At 42.8% G+C, this 15,767-nt stretch overlaps 1 protein-coding gene across 1 annotated transcript in view; it reads left to right on the top strand.

Moving 5' to 3' along the window:
* Nucleotides 1–15,767, top strand: part of LOC148514013 (cilia- and flagella-associated protein 47-like) — a gene marked incomplete at its 3' end in the record, with an annotated part of 651,210 nt that overhangs the window by 332,979 nt on the left and 302,464 nt on the right. The window contains exon 51 of the mRNA XM_088481183.1: nucleotides 14,329–14,426. Within this exon, the coding sequence (XP_088337309.1) occupies nucleotides 14,329–14,426 (98 nt within the window). The remainder of the gene's footprint in view (nucleotides 1–14,328; nucleotides 14,427–15,767) is intronic.

The following is a 15,767-nucleotide window of genomic DNA, read 5'->3' on the forward strand; positions in this document are numbered from 1 at the left end:
CAGCCACCGGAGTCGGCAGCTGTGTGTTTGCTGTAATCAGCAGCCACTGAGAGTCTGTCAGACTCTCATCGGCTGCCGCTGCTCCCACTGCGGGAGCCATCTTCCGGCTCCCGCAGTGGGTAATTGGAGAGCCGTCGTCATGACGACTTCTCTCCCATAATGCAAAGCGGCCAGAGGAGCCGGTGGAAGCGTCGGGACCAGGAGCGGGAGTTTCAGGTAAGTGTTTTTTTTTTTAATTAAGTCTCTCTCTACTGGGGGGGGGGACTACTGGGGTCACTACCAGGAGGGGGATTACTATGGGGGCACTACCAGGGGGGGATTAGTACTGGGGGCACTACCAGGGGGGTGGATTACTACTGGGGGCACTACAAGGGGGGGGACTACTACTACTGGGGGCACTACAAGGGGGGGACTACTACTACTGGGGGAACTACAAGGTGGGACTACTACTACTGGGAGCACTACAAGGGGGGAGCTACTACTGGGGGCACTACAAGGGGAGGGGACTACTACTAGGGGCACTGCATAGGGGGGAGGGTACTACTACTAGGGGCACTACATAGGGGGAGGGGACTACCACTGGGGGCACTGCGAGGGACCACTGCTGGGGGCTCTATATAAAGGGCAATACTGGGGGTACTACATAGGGGGGAGACTACAACTGGGGCCACTATTTAAGGGACATTGCATAAGGGTTACCACTATTGGGGGCACTGCATGGGGGGGTGGACTGCTACTGGGAGCACTGCATAGGGGGTACCACTATTGGGGGCACTATATAAGGGGCTTACTACTGGGGGCACAAGGGGCACTGAACAGGAGGGACCACTACTGGGGGCACTATATAAGGGGCTTACTACTGGGGGCACAAGGGGCACTGCATAGGGGGGGATCACTACTGGGGGCACTACTGGAGGCCTGCATAAGGGTGTTATCTCCTGTGGCACACGGGGGCACTGCATATGGGCACTACGACAGGGGGCTGCCCCTAATCTTTATTTTTACCTTACATTAATCCCATATGGACCCGCCTCCTCCCTGAAACACTTGAGGGGGGGCGGCGCCGTAGCACGCACGTTCTTCGGGCACCCTGGCTACACACCTTTGCCAGGGCCGCCTGCATGCATTTGCACCCCAGGCTAAAAGTTGCCAGCCAGCCCCTGCTGCCCTTGAAAGTACCAGATGAGACATCTAGGGCGCACTGCAGGATGGGCAGTTCATAGAAGTGTATAATGCAGTGGGAAATCAGAGAAAATAAAAAGCACAGTAGGTTGATGTAGGCAGAGGTACTAGGTAAGTGGGATTGGGAAGAAGGGGGACAGAGAAGGGATGTTAGAGTAGGGAATTCATGATGCTGCAGTAAGGAGAGACATATAAAGCAGTCAGTATATTGCACAAAAAGTACAAGGTAAAATGATTTATAACAAATGTCATACTTCAAAATGCAGGAACAATAGAAAATGTTAAACAACAATGTGTCAAGTTACCAGGTGAAGTTGTAGGAGGCTGGAATTGAGGAGTAGTGGCATGCAGGGATTGTAGTGTTTGAGAACTTGCAGTATTATAGAAATTACAGAGTGGGTCAAATCCAGTCCAAATCCGGTTCTAACTCTGTAACAGAGGGGCTGTTGCATTGTAGACAGCATCACAGAGGTGTGAAATGTGTAGCCAGAGAGAAATGAAAAACTCAGATATATAAGGTGAATATGGTTTTACCTGTGAATAAAGGATAAATGGGATTTAAACTCTGGTTTTAACTCTGTATCTTTGGAATGAAATCCATAGAATGCAGCCTTCTCAATGGCAGGCCAATGCCTTATTGCTGGTCTAGAAATACATTCTCTTAAATACTACACCATGACAGTTTGTGTAAAAGATGAGAATGATGCATTCTCATTGTAGGCAGCAGATGTACTAAGCATACTACTGCTCTTTCTCCATTGTATTTCATTTTAATTGTTTCTAGTACATCAACAATCACCTTTCATAACAGGAAACATTTTAATCTAAACCTTGGACAGAGCATGGATGAAAGCAAGGATGTATAGTCATAAACTCTGCTTCATCTTGTACAAAGTCCAGCACTACTTGTGCCCTTTTCTTAGAAAAAAATGTTCCGGTGAAGGCACTTCAGTCCTATGTGTGACTTTAAAATTGAGATTGAGAGATCTGTGTGGGCCCCATCACAATTTCATTACAACACCTTTTATTTTCAATGTTTATCTCTTTGGTGCAAGTTATATAGATGTGTCCTCATACACCTAGCCTCAGTTTGCAATGTGACGTGAAACATCTGGCATAAGAGAGCTGCCTTGAGTGGTATAGAGTCTTTTTTGCACCTTTTTACACTCAGATGTGAGTCTTAATTCCGACATGATGTGACAAAACCGCTTCACGAGACTGCACTGATTAATTTGATATGTGACACTTGTATGGTCTGTGTGTGACTGAGTCTGAATCTGTACAATGGAACTTAGCTTGAATAAAAGCAGCTGCTGTACTGTAGCACTTTGTATACAGATTCAGACTCTGGGGTATATTTACTAAAGTGAGAGTTTTTAGAAGTGGAGATGTTGCCCATAGCAAGCAATCAGATTCTACTTAACATTTAACTAGCACCTTCTAGAAAATCATAACTAGAAACTGATTGGTTGCTATGGGCAACATCTCCAATTCCAAAAACTCTCCCTTTAGTAAATTTTACCCCTCAGTCTCACACAGCTATACAAGTATCAAGTATCCATATCACTTTAATCAATGCAGTCTCGTATAGCGGTTTTGTCGCATGGCATTGCCTCTAAGATACGCAGTCAAGGGAAAGAGACACTGGGCATAAGCCAAGCTGCACAAGACTTGACACACTTAGAAGGACGCAGCTGCGGGAATAATGTATGAAGACACATCTGTATGAAAGGAACATTAGAAATAACTACCTATTATGGTAAGAAATTGCTCAGGCACTCCTACAATGTCCATAAATTTTTATTATTTTAAGAGCAAAAAGTTGATGATGCTGTGTTTGATTATCGTGAAACAGGAAAGTGTTTTATTGGTAAGATTAGCATTTTTACACCTTTTCTTTGAACAAATAATTACCAATTTACTGATGAGTTACTATGTCTATATATTAACCAGAATTCATTCTTGTGACTGGAATAAGACATTTGACCTTTGGTTTTGGTGTCGATTTATCAAAGGAAATTCAGAATACAATTACAGATCCATTAAGCATAGCTATAACACATGCATATAATTTGTTTGACATTTATTGCAGCTCTCTTTGGCCTTAATTGCTCTTCTTTGCAAAGCACGGTTTTCAGTCCGTACATTTATGTATTGTTTGATGTTTAGGAGGCTTGTTATTAGCTGTTTAATCAGGTACCTTGGCCAATAGGCAATGTCGTATAGACATGATTTAATGATTAAACCCAGCAATTGTGTTCTCGGGAACTGTCTCAGTGAGCAGCAGCAAATTATAGTATTATTCATTATGATCTATCCAATTATTTTGAAACAGGTTTGTTTTTAATGTTACTTCTAGAATTTCTTGCGCTACTGAGACTGTATTTAAGTAACATACCGAATCCAAGCCTTGTTTATGAAAGTTTATTTAGTAAAGCACTTCTTCTCATATAACAATTGTGTTCAAAGCCTTAACTTATTTATTAAGACAGTCTTGCAGAAATTAGCATTAATAATTTTCTTTCTTAATTTCTCACATCTAAATCTTCATGACAAGTTTAGTACAAATTTTATGATATTTAATAAATGAATTGATTTACATTTTTAATTACTGAATTCATCTCATAATTCTGTTTGTTCTCTTGTGTGTTTGCTGAGAGCTGCTTGTTTAATTTCAGTATATTCAAAGCAGCATGTCACCATTCATTTGGTATACCATCACAATGTTGACCGTCATAATGTCCATACTACAATGGCGACAATTATGATGTCAACATGGAACACAATGACATCTACAGAATTTTGACATGTAAAATGTCGTCATTTTGCAGAATGCTGGTATTAAGCCCATTGTTGGTGGCGGGAGGGGAGGGTTAGAGTTAAGCACTATGGGGAGGATTAGGCTGTGGGAGGGGTTGGATTAGGCCCTAGGGGGGGGTTAGTGTTAGGATTAGGGACGTTACTCACCACTGGGTGACAGCTAGAACTTACTATCACACGACCGGCGGACCAAGAAGATACCGCCGGTAATTCGATAGCAGGTAGGTGAGCGCTGTACCGGGGGCACTGTATTGTCGACATTCTAATATTGTCAACATTTCACCTGTGCCATCTTGATTAATTTTGACATGGTCAATGTCGACATGTTCAGCATGTCGTCATGCTGTACATCGACATTACGACCATGTCAATATTCTGATGATGAATGTTGTTAAAATATACTGAACCCCAATTTTTTATTTGACCCACTAATTTCTATAGCACATTATTTTCAATAGAACTGTGTCTTACATGTTAAAGAACTAAAGACATCATTGAAACTGGTAACTATTTTTTACCCATATCAATAGAGAATCTGGGGTATATTTACTAATGGTTGATTTTAATTGATTTGTAAGTAGATTTAATATCAATCACAGTTGATCAATATCAATGTTGCCGGGATAAAGTAATTTAAAAAAAAAAATCAAAAGCTGTCTATTAGTAAATGGCTGATTGAGCCCCAGAAACACAACATCGATGTTGATTGATTTTGATCTATTTTAAATAGCTTAAAATGGACCTTTAGTAAATATACCCCTCAGTTACATTTTAATGATGTGTGATCAAAGTAATGAGCCCCCAGAACTTCACTGCCAGCCAATCGCATCACAGATAATGTAGGCAATCTCTTGCGACTGGCAGAGCAACTGAGGGGGGACCCAGTAAATTATAGATCAGCTTCATTCGGCAGGGCTCGAAGATTGCGATTGAGATTGCAATCTCCCTTTTTATTTTTATTTCCCGTGGCTTAGCCTTTAAAGTAAAGAAAGGTATATTTTAGATTTCCTTTTCCCCATTAAATTAAAAGATGTTATTTGACTTTACTGTTCGAATTTCTTATTTCTTTTGGATTTTAAAATTGCAAGAATGCCGTTGGATTGAAATATTCAAGAATTTCCTTTATAGTATCACAGTGTGATAAAGTGGTGATTGAGGATATCGAGCAAGGTTTTATATAATGTTTATTTTTACAAATGTTTCTAATTGTTTAGTTTTTTGTTCTATATTGTATAATTGCTATTTCCATTATAATGGGGTGGAACTTTGCTACTCATTTGGCAGGGCTTGGTTTCTAAACACTGGGAACCACATTGAAAAGAAGAGGTTATTAAAGTGAATGAGAAAAAAAATCAGTATCAGATGAGTGAGACGTGTTGGAACCACATTCAGGAAACATAGGGCCCAATTCAGAGACTGTCGCTAATGCAGCCGAAACTGTGATCCCATACGCAGTGGCTGTGCAAAAATATGCAAATGTAGCAGCTGCCGGAGTTTGTACTGAGGCGCCTACAGATGGCATCACAGATCTGCCGCTTGTGCACAAAGATGCAGTTATTGGTTGATTATTGAACATCTGAGTAACCCAATGGTTGAGTAGAATGGCCATTGGACGTAATAGCTATTTATACAGTGTACATAGTCGCAGTTGTTAGCTGTGACCCCCCCAAGATGGCTATGACACTGTGTTTGAGTCGCCACCTCCCCGTTGCGTTGCCACCTACAAATGGTCCATGCCTGTCGGTCACTTTGCAAATAAATCTTCACTACGACCTCTGTCGCAGGACCATTGCGGCACATGCGCAGTGTGGCTTATGCACAATAGATAATAAATCGTCCATTTGCGAAAACATTGGCATTGCGACCGTCTCTGAATCATGCCCATAAACCATTGGTATACTCCTCACGCAACACGTATCAAGCACATAGAAATTATATGCATTTTCACATGAGATTTGTACTTGTATATTTTTATGAAAATGCTCTGCAGGTAACCAGCCTTAAAGTTACAATTTAGTATGTGAACGTATAAACTTCTCTGCAGCATTAACATGTAACTAATTGCCAATGGAAAAAGTTATCAGGACTGCACTAAATAATAACAGCTGGTTGCCTGCCAAGGTTTAATATATTAGATGCATTACGTTTAAAGGAGCTTAGAAAGATTAGGTATTCTATGAAATGCATTACTACTTTATTTCAACCATAAAGCAGAGGACACATTTTTCAGCAATATGTCCCGTATTTTTATTAAAGCGCATCAAAACGTTAATTGATTTAGTTGTACAAACACATGGCAAGACCAATGTTAGGGAGACATTAATTAATTTACTAGTACGTGCTTGCAAAATCGAGCAGAACATAGAAACTACGAATAAATAGTAATACAGGTTGAGTCTTCCATATCCAAATATATGAAATACGGAATATTCCGAAATACGGAATCATTTTGTATGACTGAGATAATGAAACTTTGGATTTTTGATGGTTCAATGTACACAAATTTTGTCTAAAGCACAAATTATTAATAATATTGTATAAAATTACCTTCGGGCTGTGTGTATAAGGTGTATATGAAAAATAAATTAATTTCATTTCTGTGCACAAACTTTGCTTGACCCACAAAATTCATGAAAATATTGTATAAAATTACCTGCAGGCTGTGTGTGTATAAGGTGTATATAACACATAAATGCATTCTGTGTGTATATTTGGGTCCCATTCCCAAGATATTTCATTATGATATGCAATTATTCCAAAATACGGAATATTCCGTTATCCAAAATACCCCTGGTCCCAAGCATTTTGGATATGGGAGACTCCACCTGTATCAAGCAAAAGAAAAGGGCCAAGTGCTGCAGAGTTGGAAAGCTAACCATTGTACTTCTGTGCTGCATATATAGTATTCTCCTATAATTTTATTATAATTTGGGGAAAATATAAATAACAATTTGCTAATGTTTGGCCCGTCTCCAACACACATGCGCAGTGAGAGCCGGAACACATACCGCTCCAAGTGCTGCACATAACGGGATAGACCTTAGGTGGAGGACCGCACTGCCCAGGGAAAGGGTAAGTATATACAGAGGTGAGGGAGTGGGATAGGACATAGTGGGGAAGAGATTGAGGTTACTAATAACATTGGTCAGGGTTTTTTTTTTTTTTTTATTATTATTATTATTATTATTATTAAAAATAAACCTGTTATTGAAGAACATACATACAGTAGTAAAAATTCAAGGTATGGGTTTCACAATGTGTGTTGATTAGTTTTGTCAAAGTATAAGAATGAAAGATTGAAGCGTTACTATTTTTTATTTTTTTTAAACCACAGGCACAATTTTTTCCATTGCTACTACTGTAATATACTATCCCCAGGCATTTAGGCCGACTGAATTTGGATATTGTTTTCCCTGCACATCTAATAAACAGTATTCAAAAATATAATTTCTGAACATGATAAATGTGCATTTATCCATTTATTTTTATCTTATGATGTAATTCACTTATCTTTGTGCAGTTCCTACTTGCCTATGGGAGACATCCGGAGAGGCAATGCAGCATTCCAGTTTAGAGTGCAGGGACAGACTCTCGCGTCATTAGGCTCCGCTCCCTTCACAGCAAAATGCTGCTAATCTTGGATCTGTGGGGAAGGGGCCGAGCTAAAATTATGCGATTTTCAGCATTTTAGCTCCGCACCTCCATTCGGACCGGCGATTCCTAGTATTATCTCCCCATCAGGGCCGGACTGGGACTAAAAATAGGCCCTGGCATTTAAGGCACAAAGGCCCACCATGCGTCAGCACCTGGCTCATACTTGCCGACTATCTGGCTGCTCCTTCCGGGAGGGAGCAGCCAGATCGGCAGGGCAGGGGGCGTGGCCGACAAAAGGGTGTGTGGCCGGACGGGCAGATGTCATTTGCGGGTGTGACGGGGCAGGGCCAAGCGATCGCGTCATTTTGACCCCGCCCCCGCTACCCAAAACCGATAAAACAGCTATTGTGAAGCAGGGGGCGGGGCCAAAATTACGCGATTCAGCGTGAATCGCGTCACCGCCCCCCGTTGCGGGGGGTTTAACCGGTATTTGCAGGGGGACTGGGGGGGATCGGCGGCAGTCGGGAGGCTTGCCTGCCTTTCCGGGTGGCCGGGAGCTGCAGCCCGTTTATTGGGAGGCTCCCGGCCGAATAGGGAGGGTAGGCAACCCTGACCTGGCTCCTGGCATAATCTCCTCCGCTTACTATTCCAGACTCCTCCTACTTCTTAGTCTATGCTCTTGTAATTAATATTAAAACAACCTACAAGTATACATCGTTATCTGTATTAAAATGCATACAACAGAGGACATTCTGCAGGGGATTCAAACATGTGCCATAGTCAGACATTTGGTATTTGGTTGGTTCTGTTAGGTAAAGCTGGCACTTCATTGGTGGAGGTCACACACAAAGAAAAGTAAAAGGTGTTTTGCCAACTGATGAAGCCCTGGCTTAGCAGTTGTAGAGGATTAGATAGTGATTACTGTAGGAATTTTTTAGGGCAGGGGTGCTGCACGCAGTGGAATACACATCCTTGCACACCACAGCAGAGCTATTATTACACATTTTGGTGCCCTGTGTGCATAAAAAGCAATGGCGCCACCATACACAGGTATAGAAAAGTGCACGCCCTAGGCGCGCTTCGAAAAACACAGGTGTGGTCTCCCTGGGAAGGGGCATGAACATACAATAGTACCCCCAATTCAAATGATGCCACACAGTTGTGTCCCTTAGTGACATTACACCACACAATAGTGCCCCTTCATCACATTACACCACACAGTAGTGCCCCTTCATCAAATTACACCACATAGAAGTGCCCCTTCGTCACATTACACCATACAGTAGTGTCCTTTATTCACGTTATGCCACACAGAGCCCATTCCTGCTATGCCACATAGTAGTAGTGCTTACACAGCACAAGGGAACGGGATGTAGTCAGCATCTCGGCATGTGGGGTGCCGACAGTCAAAATATTGGCAACGGGATCCCGACACTGCTCCAGTATCCCCAAGGTAAGTATCGGGGGTTCATGGAGGGTTAGGTTTAGAGGTTAGGCACTAGGGGGACTGTTAGGCACTAAGGGGGGAGGGTTAGGTTTAGGGTGCGGAAAGGGTGGGTTAGGTTTAGGCACTAGGGGGGAGGTTAAGTTTAGGCACTGGGCAGGGATGGTTATGGGTGAGAGTAAGAGCTAGGCAGGTTACCTTGTGGTGTCAGGATTCTGACTGACGGGATGCTGCTGTCAGTATTCTGACCGTCGGTTTCCCATACCCAACTGCAAGGAACAGTGGCAGTGAAGAGCACCGGTGGGCAGGGCCAGCCCCTGGTCAAGCAGCACCCTGTGCAATATTGTTTCGGAGGGCACCCCACCTCGTCACTTAGCACCCTGTGTGTATTATACTGTGTGTGTATGTATGTATGTATATATATATATATATATATATATATATAAATATAATTTGTCCAGCACTCAGGACAATCAAAATACAAAGCTTGTGCCATCTTAAAAGTCAATGTATAGAGAAATCCTTTTGGCTTGAGCATGCACCCAGCACCATTAAAGGAAAAGCGGCACTCCAATAGATGAATAAAGTCAATGTGTATTAAATAATCAACATCATCATATATATGTATGTCCTGATGAAAAGGCCTACGCGCCTTGAAACGTTGACACCCGCTTTTGCTATGATGATGTCGGTTATTTAATACACATTGACTTTATTCATATATTGGAGTGCCGCTTTTCCTTGAATGGTGCTGGGTGCATGCTCAAGCCAGAAGGATTTCTCTCTCTCTCTATATATATATCTATACTGTATGTGTGTGTATATATATATATATATATATATATATGTATATATATATATATATATCTACACATACACAAGAAGAAATACAGTGGCACTCAGAGATTTGAAGTAATCAAAAGACGTGTATTAAATCCAACGTTTCAGAGCCTATTGGCCTTTTTGTCAAGGAATACAGTCAGGAAGATACATATAGAACATCTTACCTTAACTACAGAAGAACCCTTACAGCTGAGTGCAGCCGGGGGCAGGGTAACGTCCGGCGGCTCACGTGGGCAGTCAGCCAGGACGTCCCCTGTCAATGACGTCACCCGTACTGCGTCCGCTGTTACCATAGCAACGCGACGCCAGGCGGGGTGTACTGTCTAACTGGCCACACTGGAGCTGTAAAGACAACATGGACAATGATATGAATCACTCAAGCAACCAGCATTAATTATAAAGACATGATATCAACGTAATAATGAACATACTTAACAGCATCAGCACTGAACTTGGGAAATGTATACATCTCAAAAACTACAATGATTATAAGAGATAAACGATCACCATAGCAACTACATTCCTACAAATCTACGCATTAATACAAGTAATATTTGATTTTGGATGTCAAAAAAACATTCAAATTCCACACACAATTGCTGTAGATGTGTGTAGATGTTCAGTGTTGATGCCGTTAAGTATGGTAATTATAGCGTAATTATAGCGTTGATATCATGTCTTTATAATTGATATATGAATTTGTAGTGCATCCGTTGCCCCCCATATTAACACTTCAGCCAACCAAGAGGCATACAAGGAACAGGCGGCACTCGTGACGACTTGTCAAATAAGGCACACCACACCCGCTTGTTGCACACACAAGTGCCGCCTGTTCCTTGTATAATAATATATTATTTGTGAGAGAATGGAAAAAGACATGGTGGCATTCACAGTCTTAACAAAGTCACACAGGACAGGTCCTAAAACGTTTATATGCTAGACTAGTGGTTCTCAAACTCGGTCCTCAGGACCCCAACACAGGTCACATTTTCCAGGCCACCCAGCAGGTGCACAGGTGTAGTTATTACTCACTGACACATTTTAAAAGATCCACAGGTGGAGCTAATTATTTCACTTGCGATTCTGTGAAGAGACCTGGAAAACATGCACTGTTTGGGGTCCTGAGGACCGAGTTTGAGAACCACTGTGCTAGACTAATAATGTACCGACTTTGCTTAAAGCTGCACACAACATAATATTAACAATTTGTCCAATTCCGATGCATCGGAACGACAAATCGTCAATATTGTTCAGTGTGTATGCACTACATTGTGTAGTGCGTGCTCCCGTGGGGTCATCAGCCACATCACCTGATCTTTTGTAAATGCAGTAAAATCAGGCGATGCAGCTAACGATCCCATGCGGCGCTTTGCGGTGGGGGCTAGCATATCGGGCGGTCGTACACCGGATCGCCCAGCGTATACGGACCACATGATATGTTGGCCCGTCGACGCTAGGGTCGTGGAATGCATCGCTGGGCACACAGTCGTTTAGTGTGTACTCAGCTTACGATTCCTAGTGCCACCATATCTTTCTCCATTTTCTGTATTATATGAGAGGAGGCACCAGAGCAGAGCAGTCTGCATAAAAGTGTGAGTGCTGAACTGCTATCACAGACTCATGTGTATATGATTTTATTATATATATATATATATATATATATATATATATACACATACATACATACATACATACATATACAGAGAGAGAGCATAATTTATAAGTTTGACTTACCCATGAATGGAGACTGGGTTGAAGCTGTCTCACCATTATCTTCACTGTTCCTAATTCTTGATAGTGCAGGCAGCAGAGAAGATGTGGAATTTGGGTTGCAGGGAGAAGAGGGATTTTGGACTGCAGGGGGTAGGGGGCCTTATGGATGCAGGGGAAGGTGGGTTTCTGTCTCAGGGGAAAGGGGGGATTTGAGCTGCTCTGCAGGGGAAGGTGGAAATGTAAAGTTAAGGAGGAAGGTGGGTTTCTGTCAGCAGGAGGAAGAAGGGGGAGGAGGGGAAATCGGGCTATATTGTAGAGGGAAGGGAGGCTTCTAGCAGCAGGGGGAGGGGGGGTTTAGTTTGCCGGGGGAAGGTGGTTACAAGCTGCACTACAGGGGGCAGGGGGGGGGGCATCTGGCTGCAGGGGAAGGTGAGTTTTACTTATCTCCAGGGGAAAGGTGGGAATTCTGCTACACTGCAGGGGAAGGTGAGTTTATGTCTGCAGGGAGAAGGGGGGAATCAGGCTGGACTTCAGGGGATGGTGGGTTTCTGTCTGTCTGCAGGGGGAAGGAATCGGGCTGTATTGTAGAGGAGAGACTTCTAGCTGCAGGGGGAAGGAGGGGAGGATCGGGCTGTATTGTAGAGGGAACAGGAAAGGAGGCTTCTAGCTGCAGGAGGAAGGGGGGGGGGTTCAGTTCGCCGGGGGAAGGGGTTTAAAATCTACACTACACGGGGAAGGAGGGTTTCAGTTTGCTGGGGGAAGGGGGTACAATCTGCACTACAGGGGAGCATCAGGCTGCAGGAGGAAAGTGGGTGTCAGCCAGCAGTGGCAACGGGGATTATTTTGTGCTGCACTGCAGGGAGAGGACTAGGGCTTCTAGTTGCAGGGGGGAGGTGGGGTTCAGTGAAGGGAAGGAAATAGACGTATTTAGGCTGGATGGAGGAGGGAATCGGGGAGGAAAGGTTGCAGTGCACAGAGTCCTGATTGAAAGCAAGTCTCATGAGACGTTGGTGCAGCATCCCACGAGACCTACACTGTAGCTCCGCGGTGGCCGAACAGAGGGAGGGGAGGGTAGCCGAGAGCAGCAGGTCAAGGTTGAGCAGGCGGGGTCACTGCACCGGAAGGACATCAGCCAGGGTTCCCAACCCATAGTCGAGGAGCTGCCGTGCAGAAGCTCCGGTATTTAGCCTCTCCACTAGGCGTCACTCTCACTTCCGGGCCTGGCAGGAAGGTTGGTCTGGCCGCACGCACCTTAAACCAGTCTGACTCTGTGTTGCCTCACTGCCGCGGTGCCGCCAACAAGACCCCCCTCGCGCTACTGCCCGGACCGGCCCATCTGGCCATCGGCTCTTCTGGCATTTGCCAGAACTGCCCGATGGCCAGTCCGGCCCTGCTCCCCATCCTACCCACTGCACTAGGAAGGAGGCTGGATGATGGAGATCCAGTCACTCTTCTGGGGGTGCATGGGACTACCCGAAAAATCTTAAGTCTCCCGCACCTTCCAGGGGAGTAGACAAGTATGGTTTAGCTGGATCCTTTTTTGTAGACAAGAACCTGGCTTAGTATGTCAAAATGGCTAACAGTACTTCCTGATGATAAAAACAAAGATTTGAGGTTTTAAACATTCTTTAATATGCAAATTAACAAATCTGTTGTAACTAATTTTGCTATTTAATTTTGGACAGATCTTAAAATAAAGATTTTGTATCTCCTTAGCTGAAGCAACATATGATGTTATTTTAATGTGTTAGGTCTGTGTTCTATCATAAAATTACTAAATGGCGGCATCTCGGGTGTTTACTCCCAAAAATTTAAAACGCCAATGATTTTAAAAGCAAAACACGCTATGGTTTGCTTTTAATATCATTGAAGTTTATATTTCAGTGTTATACACGCCGAGACCACCATTTAGTAAATGGCAGCTTTTCTGCCTTAAGGGGTATATTTACTAAAGTGCTAGTTTTAGAAATGGAGATGTTGCCCATAGCAACCAATCAGTTTCTACATAACATTTAACTAGCACCTTCTAGAAGATAATAGCTAGAATCTGATTGGTTGCTATGGGCAACATCTCCATTTCTAAAAACTATCACCTTAGTAAATATACCCCTAAGTGTCTATGGGTCTGATTCAGAGGTAGACGATAAAAACAGGGCTGCAGCGTCTTCATACGCAGCATATCTGAAAAGATAACAAATATCGCAGCTGCCATCTTTTTCTACAGAGACGCCCACCACCACCTTCTCAGGTCCACCGCTTGCGTGCAAAGACGCATCATCGGACGAACATTGGTCACACCATTAGACCTCTGAGCAACCCAATGGCTGCTCAGAATGTCCATTGCAATTAAACCACTGGGGCCAATACAGCTCGGGACCAGGACAAAGTTGTTGGCTGCGACACCCCCCTGAAATGGTCATGACACGTCTGCGCTTTTGTAGAAAATATTGGAAATGCATCCACCTCTGAATCGGACCCTATGTTTCTTGTCTCACTAAATCAACATCGTTTCTTTTGCATTTTTATTAATTTCTTAATGGTATTTACAGTATTGTGTGTGCAGCTCTAAGTGCATTGCCTTGAGATACATAGATCGCCCTGTAATTCCAGTGGTAAAAAATGTAACATTTTCCTTTTTCCTTTTGTATTTTAATGTAAAGTTGGGTATATGCATTTGTACTGTATCTAATAATGTTGTGTTTTTAATATGTTTGTATTTTGTATTTATCTAGGTAGTAAATCAGCTCCTTTCAAAGTTTGGTTTTCAGTGGAAATTAAGAGTAAAGCTGCTGCACCGGAAAGAACTATAGATGTTTCTTGCTGTGTTTTAGTAAGTCAATACTTTTACTACAGGAACATATTGGTTTCATAACAGTGTTTATAGATTTTCTGTTTAATTATACACTTATTTCTTGGCAAGAAATATATATCTAGAAATAAGCAACACTCAAGAATATAAGCAAACCCATGTAGCAAACATGAAAATGAATAAATAAGTACATCTAGTATACACATTTAATGCAAAGAATACAGAAACACATACATAATGGGCCTAAACACTAAAATAATGGACCAACCATGGGGATAAGATCTCCAGGAGCCCTAGAAATAATAACGTCTGCTAGAATGACTTTAATTAATCACCATGAGATACTTTTGGAACCTGTGAATTTAAATGTGAAATGATAACAAAATACCATGGTACAAGGTAGAAATATGAACAATAGGGCATTACGCTGCAAAGTCATTCCACATACCACATAAATTATTGATATGCATAAAAATCATCTGTAGAAGAGCTATTTAAAAAATGCAATGACTAGAAATTCATCATATTCACTTGTATTATTTGTATTACACTGCTTAATATTATTACTACAATTAATACTTAATATTGTCTTTTTACTTATTTTCACTAAATGAAGTGTAACATTAAAAGTATATAAATTACCAGGGATTTTCAAACTGATTTCACCCCAAATGAATTTACTGTAGTAATGGAAATATAGGTGATAGATTTCGACATAAAGAGGAATAGGTGTATTTTCACAATAATAGTTGTGAAATTGACCTGTTTTTCTGCAAACCTAATTAGCACAAAATTTTAGCACAACTTCATTGCTAGACATACACAGTGGCGTACAGGGACGGTTCTAGGGGTGGGCTAACAGGGCCATCGCCCGGAGCGCCGGCCCTTAGAGGGCGCCGCCGAGTCCCACATATAAAAATAATTGCTCGGTATAGACTGCCTGTCACTGAGGCGCAGTGGCAGCATAGTTCACTATCCTAGCGCATCATCCTGCGGGAGACTCACGATTCAAGGTAGAGTCTCACCCCGGAAAGTCAAACAAAACCCCCGAATTTCCCACCGCCCCGTCGGGAATCTGGAGATGACAGCAAGATGGCCCAGGCGTCCAATCATAATCCGGAGATAACAGCTAGAGGATCCAGGCGTCCACTCATAATCTTCCTCATATTGCTCGGAGCACCTGTGATATATCCAATAGGAAGCCATGTAAGTGCTGTGACAGAGGAACGTGCCGCGTTCTGTGTCAGACAGTCCCAGGCGGCTCTCATGTCAGAGCAGCTTCCGCCGGGTTAGACACATCGACAGGGAGGTGACCGATCACTAGGATGATCTATGGCATAGAACGCTGACTGGATGCTATCT

The sequence above is a fragment of the Taudactylus pleione genome, unplaced genomic scaffold (assembly GCF_031769625.1).
Source record: "Taudactylus pleione unplaced genomic scaffold, aTauple2 ptg000265l, whole genome shotgun sequence".
NCBI lineage: Eukaryota > Metazoa > Chordata > Amphibia > Anura > Myobatrachidae > Taudactylus > Taudactylus pleione.